Source organism: Bos indicus, chromosome 24, assembly GCF_029378745.1.
Source record: "Bos indicus isolate NIAB-ARS_2022 breed Sahiwal x Tharparkar chromosome 24, NIAB-ARS_B.indTharparkar_mat_pri_1.0, whole genome shotgun sequence".
Lineage (NCBI taxonomy): Eukaryota > Metazoa > Chordata > Mammalia > Artiodactyla > Bovidae > Bos > Bos indicus.
The window spans coordinates 12,863,583-12,887,607 of record NC_091783.1 but is presented as its reverse complement, the minus strand read 5'-3'; the positions used below and the strand labels follow the sequence as shown (position 1 = coordinate 12,887,607).

Below are 24,025 nucleotides of genomic sequence, written 5' to 3'. Positions count from 1 at the left end.
TTCTTTGGGTGTGGTTTGTGACAGGAGATTAGGGTGGAACCCAGAATTATTTTGGAAATTATAGCTTGAGAAAATGTAAAAGGGTTTAAAATAGAGTATTTATAAGGAAAAAAAGTGTTTATTTGTTTTTTTTTTCTGTTCTCAAAGAATTGCTTGGGGGCTGTCTAGATTCAAAAGACAACGGATTCCATTACTTTTAAGTATTGCAAGAAGCTCCCAGGCCATTCTTGGCAAAAGATAGAAGAGATATTGTAGAATTTCTTACGAGGAGAGCAAGTTATAGCAGGGAATGTTGAAACTAGGGCTGACAGATTTTAGTTAATTTTAAGAGGCATATGTAGGTATTGCCACATTCTTAGGTTTCTGAATGATGTCATCTTTCCAACAAATTTCTTCAATGATGCCTTAGCAAACAAGCATTTCTATTCTAATGATGTCTGAGTAAAATGTTGAATCACTCAAAGGATACAGATAGAGAGAAAAAAAAAATGCCATGTGGGAGGGGCAGAGCTTTATAAAACCAGTCCTTGCCATGTCTGAACTCTAACAACGCTCAGAAGACCGTTTCCTGTCAGGCAGAGAAGAACCAGGTATTTCAGTCATTTCTTTGTCTCTATCTATGTAATAGGGTTTTATTTTGCATACTGGTATTATTAATATAATGAAAATTAAACTGTGGGATGTTTTCAGAGGATGAGTAAAAATTTCATGGTGTTTTCTTGTTTAGTTGCTTGTTTGAGAATATTTTGGTTCAAGATTTGAATTAAATTAAGTTAGACCTAATCTTAAATCTCAGAGACCAGCACATGCCTATGTAACATTCATCAAACCAAAATGTACATTCTAGTTGTGATGTCAGTTTTACCAAACAGCTCAGAATGTGTGTATCCTTTACTAGTTAGTGTTTGGCACTGAATTTAATGAAAATAGCCAGATCAATTAAAAAGGATTATTTTAGTAACTGAAAGTAATTTATAAATTGTGTATAAATATGAGAAAGACAAAAAGAGGACTCAGTTTTCATCTTAAACAACCAGAAATTAAGCAAAAAGCTGGGTGGTTCAATTCAATACCAGAATATACTTGTTGAATTTAGTTTGATAATTGGTCAGTTTAGTGAAAGAGAAAGAAGAGCCCAGCTAGTTGCTGGATCGACTAAAGTAATAGTTCAATAAATAATTTAATATCCCATAAACAAATAACTTCATTATGAAAGGAATCAAGTGCAGAAAAGGTTTTTAATTTTGTGGGGGCAAAACTTCGTAATTTGGAATGGGAAATTTCCTTGAAGTATTGTTTTTTCTGTGTCATTAATTTTTCTGGTCAATTTCAAAAAAATTTACACTGTGTTGCTACAAAAAAATGCATCTAAAAATGCTACAGCACACTCAAATCTAACATTCGATGCCGGTGAGCAGGACTGTGGCTGTGGGTCTGAGCTCTTTATCGCCTGTGCCAAGTTTCAGAGGCACATTCGTCAACTTGTGTTTCAGGAACTGACACAAACATCACAGAGACCAGCCCCACACGTGCTTTTCATCCGTTTGTTCCTCTAAAGATGATATTAAATGTTAGTTAGGAGTATGATATCTAGAAATTGTCAAAGTTGTGTAGCTCACTCTAGTGTTAAGAAATTCACAACAGGTGTTTCCTGTTCTGAGAGATTCTGATGTCACTCAGTGACTTCGATTTTACATGGTCTTAGGCAGACTCCCATTTAAATGCAAGGTGGACGTGTGGTAGAGTCAGAAGACACATACAAACACATTATATATATATATGGAGAATCCCAGGGACAGAGGAGCCTGGTGGGCTGCCATCTAATGGGGTCGCACAGAGTCAGACACGACTGAAGCGACTTAGCAGCAGCAGCAGCAGCATATAAAATATATTCATAGATTTCTACAAATATAAACTCCTCAGACCTTATTTGAAAGGTCTGTAGGAACAGCACTAGAGCTGGGATCAGAAGCTAGTGTAGGCTTTGAAACTAGCTGTGCTATGGACGTCTTCATATTCTCATTGGTATAACTGGAATTACTAGCTTTATCAGACAAGTAATTATGCAAGTTAAATAAAACAGTGAGGCTGAAGGAATTTGGTAACTGTGATATAGACATAACACATTATTTTTTATGTTAAATGCAGTTAATTGCACCTATCTGAAAGATAAACTTTAAATGTTTTTAAAACAAGTAAATACATCTGGGGTGATTTACTTTTGTCCTTACTCATTTTTTAAATTTTTTAAAAAAATAGTCACAGTCAACTGAAATTCTAATTTGGCATTAAAAGCCCTTACTGTTAGTTTGTCTTGACACTTAAATTTTGTTAGTGTCAAAGTGACTGACTATTCAGGTCATTATAATAATTGGGTATAGGAGGGGCCTACATTAATTAATTAATTGGTCACACTGTGCAGACCGTGGGATCTTAGTTCACTGACCAGGGATTGAGCCCATGCCCTCAGCAATGAAAGTTCAGAGTCTTAGCCCCTGCACCACTAGGGAATTCCCAGGCTTAAGTTTATTTTTCTAGCTCTGATTCTTTATTTTTTCATACACAATAGAGAAATATTTATGCTATTAATTCTCTGTTTCTGAAATGTTTTTGAGATAATTTGCAAAAAAGGATCTACCCAGGAATAATTCATTATAAAGATGATTTTAAAATGTAGAAGGAAGAGGAAACAAATTTCTGTCACCCAGGTTAATCTGATCTCAGTGATGAAGCAAGCCAAAAAAGAAACTGACTTTTAAAAACCTTAATAAACCTTATAGAGGTATCAAAAACTGGCTTCCTTGCTCTTTTTATTTCCTCTTTCTAGCATTTCTCAAACCAGTAGCTGGGTGAAACTCTTACACATAGTAATTCACCATCAGCAAGTAAAGTGTAAGTGACATTGGACAGAGTGGGTTTCTGAAGCTTGAATCCCTGCACCATTACATACAAACTCTGTGACCTTTTATAAGTTACTTAACCTCTCTAGCGGAGAAGGCAATCACACCCACTCCAGTACTCTTGCCTGGAAAATCCCATGGATGGAGGAGCCTGGTAGGCTGCAGTCCATGGGGTCGCTGAGTCGGACACGACTGAGCGACTTCACTTTCACTTTTCACTTTCATGCATTGGAGAAGGAAATGGCAACCCACTCCAGTGTTCTTGCCTGGAGAATCCCAGGGACAGGGGAGCCTGGTGGGCTGCCGTCTACGGGGTCGCACAGAGTCAGACACGACTGAAGCGACTTAGCAGCAGCAGTAGCAGTAACCTCTCTAGGCATCAGGATGTAACCTCTATATACCTCACGCTGATCCTGTTGAATATCAAATATTAAAGGCGACAAGAAGACATGAGAGAGTTTCAGGGACAAATTTTATTGAATTTACTACTTTGTCTTGATAAAATACAATTGGGTGGTAACTCACGTGAGAAATTTTGATACAAATGCAATCACTTTCTTCACAAGAAATGTTCATGAACCGAATGTTCACATAAGACACCCATGGACTAGGGAGCCATGAGCCTGGAGACCCTGCTGAGGGAGTCCATGGCTATAGAGCGCCTCCTCCAGGGCCGCCCCCAGTGGCTCTGCAGCCACAGTCCCCAGAAGGCTTCCTGTGGAGTGATGAGTGTCAGCATTGCTTGGTATATTTATAGATTTTGGTAAGTGCAGGGTGTGTTTGAAGCCATTATGAAAACATAAGATACAATCTGTTGGCTAGAAACAGCAGGTACCCACCCACACCCAGGTGTGTCCAAGCATTTGGCTGCTTGTGAGTCTTAGGTCACGGAAATGTGTCTGTTATTTATCTTCAGATGGTGGATGATGTGTGTGTGTGAGCTCCATATATCCAGGACCACCCCTGCAGGGGGACCTGGTGTTGATTGCCCTGCTAGGGGTGTTGGGAGGAGGGGGCCTTTCCAGCACTCCCAGTAACAAACTGCTCAGCACAGGGGAGCTTTGGAAGAAAGGCTGTGGTGTGTGAGTGAGTGGAGGGGGCCTAGGAATGGGAGATAGGGCGATGTGAAACACCCACTCTTGAAAGGTGAGTCTAGGTCACTTTTAGAAAGGAGTTTGACCATCTCCACTGGGGCCAATAAGAGTATGTGTGCAGGCGGCATGCATTTGAATATCTGTGCATTTGCCTCTAGTGTGTACGATGGTGATGGTTTAGTCACTAAGTCGTGTCCATGGACTCTTGTGACTCTGTGGACTGTAGTCTACCAGGCTCCTCTGTCCATGAGATTTCCCAGGCAAGAACACTGGAGTGGGTTGCCATTTCCTTCTCCAGGGGATCTTCCCAACCTGGGCGTCGAATCTGAGTTTTCTGCGTTGCAGATGGTCTCCTGCATTTCAGGTGGATTCTTTACTGACTGAGCCACCAGGGAAGGCCCCTGTGTGTGTATCTGTGTGTCTGTATGTGTGATGTGTGTTTGTAGGTACAACACTGAAGTTGAGAGTATGACCCTGGAGGTACCCACCAACCTGGCTTCAATTTCCAGTCCTGTTCCTTATAGCTGAGTGACATGGGTCACTTTTCTGATTCTCTCTGGGCAGTAGCTTTTTCCTTTGTAAGCACAAGAATAGCAGTGTCTTTCTCACAGGGCTTGTGTAAGGATTACCTGGTTAGTACAGGTAAAATGTTGAATACAGCATCTGTTGTACAGTTAAGAATTCAATCAGGGCTATTTATTGTTATTGCTGTTATTATCATTATTATGAGGTGGAGGGTCACCACGCATCATAGGACTGTTCTATCTCAGGATCAGTTGTGTAATTTGCAGGATCCAGTGCAAAAGGGAAATGCAGGCAAGACCCTTTGTATAAAATCATTAAGGAACTGCCGTGTTGTGACAGCAGCGCATTGCACCGAGAGTGGAACCTTTTGTGGCTGCACAGGTCCCAGGGTCACAATGCTGCTGACCCTGTTCAGTGAAGGGAGAACAGAGAGGGAACCCCTGCCCTGTGAAGGGTACAGCCTGTACTATGCCGCTGACATCCTCAAAATGTTGAGTCATCTCGTAGAGCTGTTGCTTTTCCTCGTTTTCCTTCCAGATTGAGACAATGGAAGAACTTAATGTGGCAAATACAATCTTTGCCCTCAATTTCTTCAAGCATCTTGCAAATACAAGCGCCAACACCCAGAATATCTTCTTCTGTCCCTGGAGCATCTCCTCCACCGTGGCCATGGTCTACCTGGGCGCCCGGGGCAATACTGCAGACCAGATAGCCCAAGTAAGTTTCTGTTTAAGTTCCCAATTGGGACTGAAGGATTCCTGAACTGAATTGAAGAACTGATCTGATTATATGCTTGTGGTATCTGGACTATAACAAAGTCAGCGGCTTGTGGAATCTTAGTTCCCCCACCAGGTATTAATCCGTGTCCTCAGCAATCATCACAAACCATTACAGCATGTGTTACTTAGATTCAAATCTATAAAAGAGCCAAACCACAGAAACCCTCAATGGTTGATATAGCAGGAGGATTATCAGAGTTTCTTGTCCTACAATGTTAGAAATAGTTAATAGTGACCATATCTGACATCTGATAATGTTTATATTTTTCAAAGGATTTGTGTGCTTTACCTCTTATGGGTTTTAAAACAAGTGTCACTGACGTATGGGCAGTGGGACTAAAGCACCTTTCCCAGGGGTTCCTCTGGTTTCTGTCCTCTCATCTCAGGCTCCTTCCATTTATGTAAAGAATTCCTCTTAGTGGTTTTGAGAGTGCTACGAAGAGACAAAAAAAAAAAAACTGTCCCAGAGCTCGGTCTCTGCACTCTGGGGGAGGCACAGAGAGCACCATGACTTCAGAGGGCCTCAGCCAACATTCTCCACCCTGTGAGCTCATGTCAACAAAATGGGGCTGACGGGATGGCCAATCCTCAATGTCAAGGTGGTCAGGAGTGGCACAGCACCGTGGGGGATTTCTGTCAGGGCCACTGGCCTCCTTCCTTGGTGAATGGACACCAAGTCAGTCAGGGGACCCTTTCATTGAGTCTGGGTCTATGGAAGTACGTTGAACTAGTTTGCCTATACACAGCAATCAACCTATGGGATGAATGCAGCGCTATTAAAATTCACATGATCCTTCATGTCAATGTAGGGCAAAAGCCACTACAATATTCTAAAGTAATTAGCCTTCAATTAAAATAAATTAATTAATTAAAAAAATTCACAGGATCCTGTCTTCCCTGGGTCCGAGACAAGACAAGGTAATTATACCATTAAAATTCTTTCCTAGTCCCATTTATATAGACATTAGCATTGAATGCTATGAGTACAAGCTCTGGTTTCCCACAAGCATCGAGGCTGCTGTCAGTCACACCAGAATGCCGCTGGCTACTGTTGAGTTTCTTGTAAGAATCACACCTGAGTGTGTGAATACAGATAGATGGATACAGTCTTCGAGGTACACGGTGACCCATTTAAGACAGGACTTGTTCAGAGTGGCTCACACAGAGTGTTAGCCAATCTCACCGCAGGAGGAAAAAGGATGGGAGCTTCGCTCTCTGTGTTTGTGAGAGTTTAAACGTGAAGACTTACGACAAAGCCCCGTTGCTCAACTCCCTGATACCAGCCACATTTTGCAAAACTCCTTCCCCTTTATTTTCTTTGCCTTGAAAAAATAAATAAATAAAGGCAGTGAACTCCATTAAAAACTTTAGAAAACATCAAGGACTTCATTTTTTTTTTTTATTTAGTTTTTGGCCATGCTATGAGGCATGTGGAATGTTAGTTCCCTGCCCAGGGCTCGAACCCATGCCCCCTGCATTGGAAGCATGGAGTCTTAACCAGTGGACTACCAGGGAAATCTTTTTAAATGTAAAGGAATCAGAACCTTTTTTTTTTTTAAGACAAATGCCAAACAAAGTGCTCTAGGTGCTAAAAGTAAAAACCTTGACTTTGATACTAGAGGAAAAGTAACTTATTGGTCACTCGGGGTACAACAGTTTTTCTGTGTTTGGAAGGTATTTTCTCCACATGGGACAAGGATTTTATATACAGTAGTTTTCTTGTAACTCTGCTACATGGGGAGATTCTAAAATTCAAAGGCAAATTGGCTTAATTCTCTACCAAAAAAGAGGATACACTCTTTGGTTTGGAGGTGAAAGCCTGGACTTTGGGGACAGACCCTGCCTGTCTTTGGTTGATGGCTATGCCACTTACTAGGTGTGTAAGTGAAGACATTTAATGCTCTGAGCCTCAGCTTTCTTATTTTTTTATTTTACTTTTTAAGAACAGCTTTGCTGATTTCTAATTCACATTTCATAAATTTCACCCATTTAAAGTTTATAATTCAGTAGTTCTTAGTATATTCACAAGAATTGTGCAGCCATCACCACAATCTAACTTTGGAATATCTTCATCTCCCCTAAAAGAAACTCTGTACGGTCTATGCCTATACCTCCCTGAACCCTCCCGATCTTGGAAGCTAAACAGGGCTGGGCCTGGTTAGTACTTGGATGGGAGACATTCTGTACCCATGAACTATATTAATCTGATCATATGTAATGTGGATTGCTAACCACATATTTTGTACATTAGTTGCAGACCTCTTAAACACCATTTGATAACTCAAAAGAGTCTAGTGGTAACTGTCTTATTTTAAAAATGTGAATGGAAATATGTATCTGGCAAGATGGGTATGAAAATTACAGTTAACTGGAGAGGTACATGGTAGAACTAATTGTTTTCTTAGCTGATACATACAATGCCCCATCCAGGCATCTGAATGTTTTAGGAATTTATCCACAGAAAACAAAATCCTATGAGGTAGGTGCTCTGATTACCATACTCACTTTACAGATGAGAAAATCAGGGCAGGAAGAGGCCACACACAGTTGGGAACAGGTGTAGCTGGTAAAGCTAGAACAGTTGTAGTGGAAAAAAAGGTAAACAGAATAAATATATACTCTCTTACAGAGCACAGACAATTTGAGATTTGCAGGAGTATTTTTACCCAGCTCTTATCTTTAGGATAAGGCCACAGACCGGCCCAGGGCAGGCTGCCTCTCTGGGCAGGGTACCTGCCCCAGCCTGGCTCAGGGTCATTTCACATGCCCCACACTTGCAAGGACTCTTGCCATGACTCAAAAGGGCTTCAGTGCTGCCCAGAGACCCTGACTTATGGGTCAACTTCCTTAAAAGGTAGGACAACCAGAGAAGCTCTTACACAAAATAGTCCATAGTCCCCCTTGTGTAGCGGCAGTCAGACTGCTTCTTTTCAGAGAGTATTAGGTAGGAACTTATAATATATGATCTGAAGAGCAGAGAAAGATCCCAGAAATCCTAACACCTCTCCTTCTAGCCTAGAAATTCACCATCTGCTGGACAAACTTGCATTCCTTCCCTTGTCAGAACCTCCTCCATCAACGCATTAACCAATAAGCTCCTCCCTACCTGGGGCCCTGTGGGGCTGGGACCCAAGAGATGCTTGAGGTGGGGGTGGGTGGGTGGTAGCAGGGCCAAGCTGAGGAGTCTACGATATTGGAGAGGGGACCTGAACACCTTCCAGGGCAAATCTTTACCTGCCAGCTTCACTGTTAGCTGGATCTGCCACTTAGAATGTAAAGAAATTCACATTGGGACTTCCTGGTGATCCAGGGGCTAAGACTCTGTGCTCCCAATGCAAGAGGTCTTGGGTTTGATCCCTGGTCAGGGAACATGTGGAAACTAAAGATCCTGCATGCCTCAGCTAAAGATGCTGCCTGCCTCAACCGGGGGCAGCTAAATAAATCCACAAATGAAAATATTTTTAAAAAGAAATTCATATTGTCTTTTGACTCCTGCCATCTGCCCCCAACATGGACAGAAGTGGGGGATTTCTTCATGTGTAAATAACATTTGTGGAAATGTTTTAGATGATCCCTGGTAATACTGAGCGACTTGTTTTTGTGCTTAAGATAGCTGTGGCTGCTAATTTTTGACAGATTAGAAGGGTATAAAGGGCTCCCCTTGTAGCTAAGTCAGTAAAGAATTTGCCTGAAATGCAGGAGACCCTGGTTCGATCCCTGGGTTGGAAAGATCCTCTGAAGAAGGAAATGGCAACCAACTCCAGTATTCTTGCCTGGACAATCCCATGGACAAAGGAGCCTGGAAGGCTACACTCCATGGGGTTGCAAGAGTCGGACACGACTTAGCGTCTAAACCATCACAGAAGGGTATATCATGTAAGGCCACTGAATAGAGAGAATAAAGGTCAGGAGTTAACCTTGCTACTTCTTTCAAGGCAATTTATGAGTTGAGTGGTAATTTAATTAAAATGTTATAAATCATCTCATAATAAAGAAAAATATTGTCAAAATGGCCAGTATTTGAATTAGTATAAAATAACTCATGCTAATTCCTATGTAGGGAATCCCACTGACTTGCTGCCCAGATACAAAGGCAGGGAACTAGACGTAGGACCACTAAGAGGTACCTGACAGCCATTGATTTAAAAGCTAAATAATGCAGCAGAAAAATGTACCCAGTTTTCTCGAATTCCAATTGTAGGTACTTCAGTTTAACCAAGTTGGAGTCCACAAAGGCACCCCAGTGACCCCACAGAGCCTCACCAGTTGTGATTTCACACAGCAGATCCAGAGGGACACCTATCCTGATGCTATTTTGCAGGTATCTGACTCATCTGTTCCTAGTTCTTTTGTATTTTGCTTCCAGGAACTTGTTATAAAGTCACAATATTTATGAAGAAACCTAGTACAACGTCCACCTTTTACAGTAGAAAACTAAGACTCACAGTCCTTGAGTGAATATCTTACGGTCACTCTGATAAGGAAGGGCAGAGCTGGGGTAGAATCCAGGTTTTATGACTTCCAGGTCAAGACTGTTTCTAAATTCTGTCACATCACTCTGCCATTAGTTGGGTATGTATAATGTATTTTAAAGCCAATGTAGAGACTCCTAGAATATACATGTGAATGCAGATTTCCAGAGTCAAGGGTGACAACTAATTGAATAATGGAGACGGCCAGGCTTGTTGACTTCAGGAGATGTCTCTGACCTTCACATATCCTTTATCTCCTCTCTATCTATCCAGGGCTTCCCCAATGGCTTAGTGGTAAAGAATCCGCCTGCAGTGCAGGAAACGCAGGACATGTGGGTTCAGTCCCTGGGTGGCAAGATCCCCTGGAGCAGGAAATGGCAATCCACTGCAGTCTTCTTGCTAGAAAAATCCCATAGTCAGAGGAGCCTGGTGGGATACAGTCCAAAGAGTCTTGAAGAGCTGCACATAGCCAAGTAACTGAGCATGAGCACACATCTATCCATCTATTGTCATCATTATGATCATCATCTACTATCTATCAGTATCTATCTCCCTATCTGCCAATCTATCATCATCATAATTAGCAACTGAACAATAACAATCTATCTACCTATTTATCGTCATTATCATGATCATCATCTACTATCTATCTATCATCCATTCATCTAGTCTATCTCAGATTAATAATATCTTTTCCCAGTAATTCACTTCCGTAAACACCAGCCATCCAGCTACATTATAAGAGGCTGGTATAGGTGGGCTTCTGTTGGTAAACAATTTCCACTATCACACCCCTGAGTTAGGTCATGGGGAGATACCTCTCACAGGTTCCTTCCTGGGAACGCTGATGCTCCACCTGCCTGTCACCCAGGGAATTACAGACTCAGGATAGAGAGAGGGCCTCTTCAATATGGCGATTCTGCCAGGTCTGGGTGGACAGCAGGTGGTCCATCTTCAGGGCTCTGACCTTGGCTTCACCCAGCTGTTTCTGTGACTAAGCCCTGTGTCTGTCATCATGCTTGCAAACTTCAGGTTGAGGATTGGAATTCCCCTCAATTTTATGTTTTCTAAACTCCAGATTTTCCATTCCACAGACTACCCCTTAATTATGCCATGGGACTTGTTGAAGTTAAATAAATATTTAAAGAACATTTCTAAGGTGACATTTTAATATAATAAAAATTGCTTAGTGACTTTATAGTTTAGCTAAAGTATCGAAGGAACCTGACTTTTTCTAGGATCTCAGTTCTGTCACAGTTAAATCCAATCCATAGGCAGAGCAAAATCTGAAACAAGTAAAAACTTATCTGATAAATTTTAATGTACTACATCTATATCAACAGTATTTCCTCAGAGTTACCTTCAAAGTGACAGAAAAAAGTATATTTTAATACAGCATTTTATTGATATCCTAGAAAAAAATACTATTGCTTCAGAAATATCTTGTTTAGGAGTCCTGAGTTATATAAAACGAATCCCTCCTTTCCTTTTAAGGCACAAGCTGCGGGGAAAATCCATTCATCCTTCCGTTCTCTCAGCAATGCCATCAACGTGTCCACGGGGGAGTATTTATTGGAAAGTGCCAATATGCTGTTTGGAGAGAAGTCTGCAAGATTCAAGGAAGTGAGTGAAACCTGCGATTTAAATGGCAGGGCCCCAAACTTGCAATGAGGTCACTTTCAAAGCTGTTTTCTCTGATTCATTCCCAGTGGGTCAGAATTCCACTCGGGCTCGCTAAGGCTCTGCGAGTCCATGGGACAAGATCCAACGCAGTTATGCTTACGCTCCCTCCGTGGGTGCTTCCTCTTTCTACTGTAAAAACCCTACGTGTAAAATCACAAGTCAGGAGGCGGACACAGCTATTCCCAGAACCGCTAACTCCACGCCCAACCTCTCCTTCTGTACTCTGTTCATAATGCACAGTAGGCAGGAGAACAAGTGCAGTCGGGACTGGATTGGGGTGGGGGGGCGGTCAAAAGAGCGCATAATCAGCGCCCCAGCCACCCCGCTACCCATTCTTCAGGCTCCCCAATCTTGACAGGAAACCTGTAATTTACAATTACACCATTGCTTGTGGGGTATCCAGGAGAAGGGCATGGCAACCCATTCTAGTATTCCTGCCTGGAGAAGTCCATGAACAGACGGAGCCTGGTGGTCCACAGTCCATGGAGTCACAGAGTCCGAGGCGACTGAGCAAGTAACACTTTCACTTGCTGGGTGTATAGTCTATGTAACCTTTGTCATTATTGTTTTCACTTTAAAGGAATACATGCAACTCTCCAAGAAATATTACTCTACAGAACCCCAGGCGGTGGACTTCCTAGAATGTGCAGAAGACACCAGAAAAAAGATTAATTCCTGGGTCAAGACCCAAACTAAAGGTAAACCCAAGGAAATAGTTTCTGCTCTTCTTTCCAGATAGAAAACTCTGATTTTTTTTTTTTTTTTAAGTCCTTAAACTTAACTCTTAATCCCAACCTTAGTTATTTTGGCTAATGTAACTTGATACTTGTGGAGCTTAGTGGTATTTTAAGTGAGAAAAAAAAATAACGGAGGCATCCTAATAGAAGATATATATTCAGAATTTCAATAATCTGGTTTTGGATTATTACCTTAGAATAGAATGTAAGAAGAGGCAGATCTTTTCTAACATAGGAAATATCAGTACTGAAATAATTGTGACTTTATGTTCACTATGAACAAACGTAAAGAACAAAGGCACAGTTGTCAACTGAGTAATTGGTGTGAGAATATCAGTAATGGAAAAAGGAGAGACCATAAAATTTTAACTCTTTCTTCTATTGCACCATTCAGAGTCAGTATGTTGTCAATTTCTTTCAGTCCCTGCTTCATCTGTCATTGATCATCTAAGCTATTTCTACCTTGGTTACACATGTCCTTGGTTCTTAACTGACTCATCTAAGATGCCACTATCGGTTAGTGGTACATCTGGGGTTCCCGCTTCTTCTGAGCTTTAGTCTAATTCTGGAATTCTTCAATTTAATGCTCAAAGAGTTTGATATCTTAATGCATAAAACATATTTTCACTTATCTCCCATGTTTATTTATTTACTTTTAAATACATTTTTATTTGGCTGTGTTGGGTCACAGTTGTGGCATGTGAAATCTAGTTCCCTCAACCAGGGATTGAATCTGGGCCCTTGGCATTGGGAGCATGGAATATTAGCCACTGGACTACTAGGGAAATCCCTACATCCTATGTTTAAAACATTATTTCAAGTCATAGTATGCTATCCTGCTTTCTTAGCTACCATAATAGAAAAAAACACTTGTATTAAGTTCTGTAGAATTGAAAAAAGTATTATTTCTCTAAAAATAGTTGACCTACTTCAGTTCTTCATTTCTAGATTTTTAAATTACTGCTTTAAAAGACTGAAACACCACTGACAAAAAGAAAGCAGAGAAAGTGAAGATTTAACAGAAATGAAAGTCAAAGCAGATTGCAAAATTAAAGAGACACATGAAAGCTTTGCTTTTTTGAGAACAGCAAGAATTTCTCTTCTTTCTAAGCATTTGTGGTGAATGGCTATAAATCAATGAGTGGAATTGAAAAAATGCCAAATAGTCATTTGGAATGATTTTTATAATAATTTGAGAAAATATTTCTTTTTTCCTTGTTATGATCAAATACTATGTGTCACAAAGTTAAATAAAGTCCCAGCAGATTTCCAAGTGAAGTGAAGTGAAGTCGCTCAGTCATGTTCAACTTTTTGTGACCCCATGGACTGTAGCCCACCAGGCTCCTTCATCCATGGAATTTTCTAGGCAAGAGTACTGACCTTTTCGCTTGAGTCTCATATCTGTCAGTAGAAATGGAAGATGGTGGAATTCTGACCGGTTCTCAAGCATTGTGACCTTGGAAAGGTTACTAATATCTCACTATAGTGTCCATTTGCATTGTTGTTCTGTTGCTAAGTCTTGTCCGACTCTGCCACCCCATGAATTGCAGGATGCCAGGCTTCCCTGTCCTTCACTATCTCCTGTAGTTTGCTCAAACTGATGTCCATTGAGCCAGTGATGCCATCTCACCATCTTATCCTCTGTTGCCACCTTCTCCTCTTGCTGTCAGTCTTTCCAGCATCAGCGTCTTTCCGAATGAGTCAACTCTTCCCATCAGGTGGCCAAAGTATTGGAGCTTCAGTTTCAGTATCAGTCCTTCCAATGAAGGGTTGATTTCCTTCTTGTGTAAAATGACACCAATAATACTCCCTTACTAGAGTGGTTGTGAGGTTAAATAAAATAATGTGGTTGAAATACTACAGAGCAGGTATTCACTATAAATGGGCTGTTTCTTAAATTAACTTAAAAAAAAATCGCACTCAGATATTATTATTTCTGGGAACTTTTTTGGGCTCAATCATTCACTCCCTTCTCTGTGTTGTCACAGTTCTCTGCATTATTCAGCTCTCTTGCAGAACTAATTGCACTTTTTTTCCTAAATGATTTAGAATGTCGCTCCAGTATTCTAAGCCTCCCCAGGACAATTCTTCCTTTATTACTTAATGGAATCTGTGCTATTCCTTATGTAGGTCTATCACAACTTCCAAAACATTGTTTTTGGGTGAATCAGTAGACCCATGGGCTGTCAAGACCAGATCTAGAAGAAGCCCTAGTGACTTACTGGGGAAATGCATTATTATATTCCTTGTTAGTGTTAGTCACTAAATTGTGTCCATCTCTTTGCGATCCCATGGACTGCAGCCCACCAGGCTCCTCTGCCCATAAAATTCTCCAGGCAAGAATACTGGAGTGGGTTGCCATTCTCTTCTCCAGGGGATCTTCACCACCCAGGAACCGAACTTGGGTCTCCTGCATTGCTGGCATATTCTTTACCATCTGAGCCACCAGGGAAGCCCATTATATTCCTTGAGTCCCTTTTTCACTCCCATCTGAATGAACTAACTTCATATAACTACAAAATTTTGAGAAAACAGTATAAAAGGAATTTAAAATTTTCTGGGACTTTTCTGGTGGTCCAGGGGTTAAGACTCTGCACTCTCAAAGCAAGGGATGCAGGTTCAATTCATGGTCAGGGAAATAAAATCCTGTATGCAGCACAGTGTGGCCAAAGGAAATAAATTTAAAAAAGAAACTTTAAAAAAATATTCCAAGTCTGATAGTAATTCTAAATCATAATTATATTACTTCTTTATTTTCTCTTGAAGTTTGTAAACCTGAAAATTTTGGTCTGGGTTTTACTTATGATTTAAATAAATTAAGAGAAAAATTTGAAAGTGACTATCAGCATCTCTTCAGAGTATGATAAATGTGGATGTTGAGCTTGATGGTGACTCAAAAGACTCAAGAAATCATAATGACTTTATAATTGTTAATCATAAAACCTAAACATATATCATATTTTCTGTAGGCAAAATCCCAAACTTGCTACCTGAAGGTTCTGTTGATGTAGACACCAAGATGGTCCTGGTGAATGCTGTCTACTTCAAAGGAAGGTGGAAGACTCCATTTCAGAAGAAATTAAAAGGACTTTATCCTTTCCGTGTGAACTCGGTATGAAACAATAACAACAAATTGAATTTTCTTAACATAGAGTTTAGGGCCTTTGACAAAATAGAGAAAGAATAATTAGGGACCACTCATTGATACCCATGCATGATTTGCTATTAATAGTTATATGTTATGCACACTGGATAGTTTATTGACTCTTTTAGTTTCCCGAATTGCACTCAGTAATTTTCTGAGAGGCCTTATGAGTAGTGGTGAAGACCATGGGCTTTATAATTACACAATTCTGGACTCACATTTAGGCTCTACTGCTGACCAGCTATGATGTTACTTCTGGTTCATGCATTCCATTTTTTGATTTGTGAAACTAGTATGATAATTTCCAAACTAAAAGGTTGTTAAAGATTCAATGAGATTTTGCAGAGTTCTTGACCCCTAGTAAGTACTGAACAAATGTTTTAGTATTATTATAACTGTCCATCTTATTACTAATGGGTACTATCTTGAAAATAACGAAATAGATCAGAATCACTGTGAGAATATGCAAATAATAAATTTTATTTTTTAAATATATTTTGACATTTCTAAACAAATTTCAAAACAAATTTTTAATTTTTGAAAAACATATTTCTTTAGCATGAAAGCATAACCCATTCTCTTTTATGTCTGATTGTAAATCTTTTGACATCTTACTATCAACTTTCATATTTTACTTTTTAATTACTTTAGACTCAGCGCAAATCAGTAGAGATGATGTTCCTGAATGAAAAGCTAAACATTGGATACATAGCAGATCTGAAGGTCCAGATTCTAGAACTCCCATATGCTGGCGATGTCAGTATGTTCCTGCTGCTCCCAGATGGAATTGCTGAATCCTCTACGGGCTTGGAGATGGTAAGAATTCCAACTTCCATTGTTTTAAACTGCTGGGGCTAAACTCACCCTTGCACACGTCTGCTGTTGTTGTTGCTATTTAGTCCCTAAGTCAGGCCCAACACTTTGAGACCCCCTGGACTGTAGCCCACCATGCTCCTCTGTCCATGGGGTTTCCCAGGCAAGATTACTGAAGTCAGTTGCCATTTCCTTCTCCAGGGGATCTTCCCCATTCAATAATCAAACCCACGTCTCCTGCATTGGCAGGTGGATTCTTTATCACTGAGCCATCTGGGAAACCCTTCAATATACCTACCCCTGAAGAAATGGTGTGCAGTTTGAATTCGTGAACTGGTTTGAGAGGAACTGTGCCAGATTTCCCATTGTCATTCATAAGTCTTAAACACATGTCATACATGCTATCTTCTTGCAAAATTTTTACCAAACTATTAAATTTTAATATCACCTACAATATCGTGAAGTCATTGGTTGTCAACATTAGAGGTTGTTGTCCTTCTCTGCTAAGCATTCATTGTTTTTTTTATGTTTTGGATTCATAGCTAGAAAGTGAAATCACCTATGACAAACTCAACAAGTGGCTCAGCAAAGACACCATGGCAGAGGATGACGTGGTGGTGTACATCCCCGAGTTCAAATTAGAAGAGCATTATGAACTCAAGACCATTCTCACAAGCATGGGCATGGGTGATGCCTTCAGCCAGGGCCGAGCCAATTTCTCAGGCATGTCGGGAAAGAATGACCTGTTTCTGTCTGAAGTATTCCATCAGGCTTCGGTGGAAGTGAACGAGGAGGGCACTGAGGCTGCTGCCGGCACTGGGGCCATCATGACAGGGAGAACAGGCCATGGAGGCCCGCAGTTCGTGGCAGACCATCCTTTCCTCTTCTTTATCATGCACAAGATAACCAAGAGCATCCTCTTTTGGGGCAGATTTGCCTCACCCTAAATTGAAAGTTTCTATTTCTGCACAGGAATTTGTAAAATGAGTGTAAGCCTCAGGATTTCTCCAAGTGCCAAAACTTCTCTGCATGTTTCTGTTTTTCTGAAATACTTTTATTACACACTAACTAGAAACACAGACATAGCGTGACATCTGTGAATCATAACATTACCCCCCTATTAATCATTTGGCCTTCTAAAATGGGATGATATCTCATTTAGTTCTTTCTTACTCTCGGTTTATTTTATAGCATTAACTTTTACTGTATTATTTATTATTTTATATACTGTTTTTTTTTTTATTATGGTCGCTGTCTAGTATAGGTGATACATTTACAGAAGCCAGGTATCACTTATTTTTCTTTCTAAGGAAAAATATGTATTTGTGGGCTTCCCTGGTGGCTCAGAGGATGGAGAATCCACCTGCAATGCAGGATACCTGAGTTCGATCCCTGGGTCAGGTAGATCCCCTGGAGAAGGAAATGGCTACCCACTTCAGTGTTCTTGCCTGGAGAATTCCATTGACAGAGGAGCCTAGCAGGCTACAGTCCATGGGGTTACAATAAGTCAAACATGACTTAGTCACTAAGCATGCATGCATGCATATGTATTTGTTCTTATAATGAAGGATAAGTAGGCGGCCTTCCATGACCTTTTGTAATAGAAGCCTAGAAGAAAGCATTGAACAACAGGGAAATACATATTGTGTGCATTTCTAAACAAATGTCTAGCATTATGTATCACATACATGTGGCTGTAACTTATGTAAGGTTGCAAAAATATAGAAATAAACCTATTTTCACAAACCATTTGCTTGTTTACATTCTACTAGGTCTTTAGGTTATAAGACCTGCTTATCTTGTTTCTCAGAAATCAGGCATCACAGGTCATTTGTGAGACCCAAGCAAACAGAATAAAGGAGCCAAGGGAATAACCAACTGCTTTGCAAGGGGCCCCAGTGTTGGGGGTGGGGAGGAGTTGGGTGAAAGATTGATTAGAACTGCCTTCTCACAGCAGAAAAACGTCTAGAAATTCAAAATGATAGTTTGGGTCAGAGTCCTTTGGGGACCCCTGTATTCAAATCAGAACATCAGGAATAAACACCGAGTCTAGTGGTTGCAGACATAGCATCAAGGTCATAATCACTGAGTGAGTTGACAGAGAGTTCAGAGGGGTAGAGATGAGCTGGGCACAAGGGTGGAAAACACCCTTGTTTTCTTATTTTAAGTGTGTTGCTTCAAATAGCAATGAACACTTTTGAGTGGATCAGCAGCAGAGAAGAACATAATTTAAGTCTTGAGAACTAAAGAAGATCTGAGGATTAGGGAGTTTGACCTGGCTGCAGAAGTGTGGCTGGATCCTGAAAATGCATTCCAGGCGTTGACCTCTTTATGATGAAAGCCATGGATGGGTGACCCACTGGAGCATGGTGGCTAAAGAGGTAGCCTCATGACTTTGACTTCAGTTCAGTTCAATTCAGTCGCTCAGTCGTGTCCGACTCTTTGCGACCCCATGAATCGCAGCACGCCAGGCCTCCATGTCCATCACCAACTCCCAGAGTTCACTCAGACTCACGTCCATCGAGTCAGTGATGCCATCCAGCCATCTCATCCTCTGTCGTCCCCTTCTCCTCCTGCCCCCAATCCCTCCCAGCATCAGAGTCTTTTCCAATGAGTCAGCTCTTCGCATGAGGTGGCCAAAGTACTGCAGTTTCAGCTTCAGCATCATTCCCTCCAAAGAAATCCCAGGGCTGATCTCCTTTAGAATGGACTGGTTGGATCTCCTTGCACTCCAAGGGACTCTCAAGAGTCTTCTCCAACACCACAGTTCAAAAGCATCAATTCTTCAGCACTCAGCCTTCTTCACAGTCCAACTCTCACATCCATACATGACCACAGGAAAAACCACAGCCTTGACTAGATGGACCTTTGTTGGCAAAGTAATGTCTCTGCTTTTGAATATGCTATCTAGGTTGGTCATAACTTTCCTTCCAAGGAGTAAGCATCTTTTAATTTCATGGGTGCAGTCACCATCTGCAGTCATTTTGGAGCCCCGAAAAATAAAGTCTGACACTGTTTCCACTGTTTCCCCATCTATTTCCCATGAAGTGATGGGACCGGATGCCATGATCTTCGTTTTTCTGAATGTTGAGCTTTAAGCCAACTTTTTCACTCTCCACTTTCACTTTCATTAAGAGGCTTTTTAGTTCCTCTTCATTTTCTGCCATAAGGGTGGTGTCATCTGCATATATGAGGTTATTGATATTTCTCCCAGCAATCTTGATTCCAGTTTGTACTTCTTCCAGTCCAGCGTTTCTCATGATGTACTCTGCATACAAGTTAAATAAGCAGGTGACAATATACAACCTTGACGTACTCCTTTTCCTATTTGGAACCAGTCTGTTGTTCCATGTCCAGTTCTAACTGTTGTTTTCTGACCTGAATATAGGCTCCTCTGGAGGCAGGTCAGGTGGTCTGGTATTCCCATTTCTTTCAGAATTGTCCACAGTTTATTGTGATCCACACAGTCAAAGGCTTTGGCATAGTCAATAAAGCAGAAGTAGATGTTTTTCTGGAACTCTCTTGCTTTTTCCATGATCCAGCGGATGTTGGCAATTTGATCTCTGGTTCCTCTGCCTTTTCTAAAACCAGCTTGAACATCAGGAAGTTCACGGTTCATGTATTGCTGAAGCCTGGCTTGGAGAATTTTGAGCATGACTTTACTAGCATGTGAGATGAGTACAATTGTGTGGTAGTTTGAGCATTCTTTGGCATTGCCTTTCTTTGGATTGGAATGAAAACTGACCTTTTCCCAACTTAGTGAAGTGAAGTCGCTCAGTCATGTCGGACTCTTTGCGACCCCATGGGCAGTAGCCTGGTACCAGGCTCCTGCATCCATGGGATTTTCTAGGCAAGTGTACTGGAGTGGGTTGCCATTTCCTTCTCCAGGGAATCTTCCCGACACAGGGATCAAACTCAGGTCTCCAGGATTGTAGACAGATGCTTTACCATCTGAGCCACTTAAGTGCACCCAAATCCCGGTTCAAATACTTATGAGTCCTCTTAATTATAAGCTGGGAATGATGCTTCTTCATGCTTCAGTTTTCTTACATTGTAAACTAGGGAAAACAGTGTTTTTCTCATAAGGTTGCTCTGATGGTGGAATGAATTCATATCTAACAAGAAATTAAACAAATGCTTAGCATATAAATACTAGTGATTACAGTTATTTTCTTAGTTGGAAATAAAACTCACTGTCAGCTGATCAAGCATAGCATCCCAGAAAATTATTTAGTTAATTTTTTAAGGCTTGAATTATGTTTTATTACCTCAAAATCAGATATTCTTAAAAATTATAGGTTCTTCCTTTTATTCTCCTACTTACTTTTAGATTCATTTAAAAAATGTATTTTGTCAATTCATTCAGCAAGGTAATAACTAGTAACTTTCTGAATCATTGTGAGGTTCTGAGTCTTAAGATATATATCACCTTCATCACTGAATTAGAGGATGAGCACAGAATTATAGGTTCAAAGTATTCTTCACACTTTGTTGTTGTTCAGTTGCTATGTTGTGATCAGTTGTGTCTGACTCTTTGCTACTCCATGGACTACAGCATGCCAGGCTTCCCTGTCCTTCACCATCTCCCTGACTTTGCTCAAACTCATGTCCATCCAGTAGGTGATGCCATCCAACCATCTTATTCTCTATTCCCCTCTTCTTCTGCCTTCATTCTTTCCCAGCATCAGGGTCTTTTCCAATGAGTCATCTCTTCTCATCAGGTGGCCAAAGTATTGGAGCTTCAGCTTCAGCATCAGCCCTTCCAATGAATATTCAGGGTTGATTTCCCTTACAATTGATTGGCTTAATCTCCTTGCAGTCCAAGGGAATCTCAAGAGTCTTCTCCAGCACCACAATTCAAAAGCATCAATTCTTCAGCGCTCAACCTTCTTTATGGTCCAACTCTCACATCTGTACTTGACTACTGGAAAAACCATAGCTTTGACTCTAGGGAACTTTGTGGACAAAGTGATGTCTCTGGAGTTTTGCTTCTTGTAGTTTTAATAATTTTATTTTTGCTTTTAATGCTGTTCTTAATATTTCATCACATTATGAGTCCTTTAAAATGGTTTTCAAAATTTAGTTTATTCATCAGGAGATGTTTTCCATTTGGAAACCTGCATCTTGGTTTAGTTCTGGGAAACTCTCAGACACCACTATGGCCTGAATATTTGTTACCCTTACTCCAACACAGCTGTTGAAACCCTAATCTCTGATGTAATGTTGTTTTTAGGGGGGCCCTTTGGAAGATAATTGGGATTAGAATTGGTCATGAGGGTGTGCCCCAGAATGTAATTAGTGTTCTTATGTAACTGGGAAGGGTTAATTTGAAATTCACAATGAATCTGCTCTTTGATTTTTAACCCTTATATTGTCGATTTTGTTATTATAGGCATACATAATGGTCTGCCTCAGGGAGATAACCTGACTCTGCCCACCTGTGAAGGACTGTGATATTCTTAGATTCATCGTGTCGCCTTAAATTCTTTGTGTGGCAAATGGCGGGGACCTCCCTTGTCTGCTGCTTACTCGTGGGGCCCAGATATTCACATTTTGGGAGGCGGGCATCACAGATAGATGTGGCATCTTTGATTTCTGATGACAGGAGATATTCCATTTCACACCACCCATGAAATCACAATTGATGCTTTTGAGCTGTGGTGTTGGAGAAGACTCTTGAGATTCCCTGTGAGCCAGGAAGTGAGCCCTGACCAAGTGCCCAATCATGTTGGCACCCTCATCTCAGACCTGCAGTGTCCAGAACCGTGAAAAATGGATGTTCTCCAGGCACCCAGTCAGTGGTCTTGTTACCTGACCTATGGTTGAATAAAGCAGCCATTATCCACAAAATTATCTGGGCTCCACCCTATTTCCTTTCTTCTTCTGGATTCCCATTTAAATAATACTAATGTACCTAGAGTCCTTTTTTTTTTATCTAACAGATTTTGAATATTTAATACGTTCCTTGCAATCTTAACATCAAATATTGCAAAAACAAAACAAAAGCTAGAGCAAAACTCTCCCTTTACACCTCTTCTCCATTCATATAGCTCCTATTCCTTCATGCTCAGTAGGAATATTGGTACATATTGCTAAACATACACCAGGCAGGCCACAACTACCAACAAATAAACAAATGAGCAAAATTCTGCTGATATTATATTGTTGACTTAGGATAGCATTACCTCTTTCCTTGCCCCCTCCAAACAGTCATCAAAACAATGCAAAACCAAAATTTTATCAGTATAGCTAGTATGTGTGTGCTGGGCTCAGTCACTTCAGTCTTCTCAGACTCTTGGCAACCCCGTGGACTGTAGCCTGCCAGGCTCCTCTATCCATGGGATTCTCCAGGAAAGAATACTGAAGTGGGTTGCCATGCTCTCCTCCAGGGGATCTTTTTGGCCCAGGGATCAAACCTGCATCTCTTATGTCTCCTGAATTGGCAGACGGTTCTTTACTGCTGGCGCCACCTGGGAAGCCCATAGCTAGTGTTGAGACCGGCTCGACAAGCAGGGTTTCCAAAGTGCGATACAGCAAAAGAATCAGAAATGAGACACACGAATTTAGAGAAAAGCGATGATCAGGGGATCAACACCGCTCCAAGGCAAAGGTGCCGAAACTGAGCCCAAGCCAGCTTTGTTATACTTTCAGCCGTGAATGAAAGAATTATGTGAGGAGTTAAGCTAATAACTTATGTGGCCTTCAGGGCCAAAAAACAAAATGATCATTAACCACTGAGTAATTGGGAAACAGTAATTAATAACAAATCAGTAACTAAGACTAATATTCTTATCTATTTTTCCACCAGAAATTTAAAACATGTGACTCTGAGACGCCAGTTGAGAAACAGTCTGGGGTCGGTTTTCTGACTCCAGGATCATATCTTGTTTTCAAGATTATGAACTATTCCCTCTAGACTTATTCCAAGAGTCTCGTGCCTTATAGCATCCAGTTTAATCAATAATTATAAATCTCTTTTGTGGCCCTTGCTGGGGCCTGCTTTTCTTTTATTCTTCCTGTCTCCTACAAGCTAGTATATCAATATATAAAGATTTCATTTTATTATTTATCTATTTTTGGCTGTGCAGTGCAGCATCTGGGACCTTTGTTCCCTGATCACAGATTGAACCCATGCCCCCTGCAGTGGAAGTGCAGAGTCTTAAACAGCAAACTGCCAGGAAAGTCCCTAAAGATTTTAAACAAGAGGTAAGTGAGAAAGGAATCTGGAGAAGTTTTGTGGGAAAACATGAGTAAAACTTAGTCTGTGGTTTTAGAGAAGGTGAAATAATTTCTTGTCTGATTCCCCCCCAAACCAATATGGATACATTGAATGTAATGCAAATAACTAGATCTATGCAGTGATATAGCCTGAGTCACACTCTAGTGAACCACTGGCAGTCAAGACGGACAATCCCTCGATCTGGAGCCTCCATACGATGCATGAGTGTGTGTGTGCATGTGTGTGCTAAGTCGCTTCACTTGTGTCCAACTTTTGGCAGCCCTATTGACTGCGACCAGCCCTACTGACCAGGCTTCTCTGTCCATGGGATTCTCCAGGCAAGAATGCTGGAATGGGTTGCCATGCCCTTCTCCAGAGGATCTTCCCAGGCCCTCCTCCAGGGGATCAGACCCCGGGATTGAACCAACATCTCTTAGGTCTCTTGCATTGGGAGGCGGGGTTCTTTACCACTAGTGCTGCCTGGGAAGCCTTGAGATTCTCCTGTCCCAGGGATCAAAACTGTGTCTTCTGCATTGCCTGGCAGGGTTTTTTTTTTTTTTTTTTTTTTTTTTTACCAGACCCAGTAACTGCATCTAAAACACCCGTCCAGACCCCATGTCTCTGGAGTGGGGACAATGGACATAAACTAGTTGGAGTT

The 24,025-nt window shown here is 41.0% G+C and overlaps 1 protein-coding gene across 1 annotated transcript; it reads left to right on the top strand.

The window, feature by feature from the left end:
* Positions 1–540: 540 nt before the first annotated feature.
* SERPINB2 (serpin family B member 2) lies at positions 541–17,891 on the top strand. Its single transcript, XM_019986978.2, has 8 exons — positions 541–590; positions 5,057–5,236; positions 9,500–9,619; positions 11,265–11,393; positions 12,034–12,151; positions 15,160–15,302; positions 15,987–16,151; positions 16,691–17,891. The coding sequence occupies exons 2-8, from the start codon at positions 5,066–5,068 to the stop codon at positions 17,093–17,095; spliced, it is 1,251 nt and encodes a 416-aa protein (XP_019842537.2). The 5' UTR covers positions 541–590; positions 5,057–5,065; the 3' UTR covers positions 17,096–17,891.
* Positions 17,892–24,025: the final 6,134 nt, after the last annotated feature.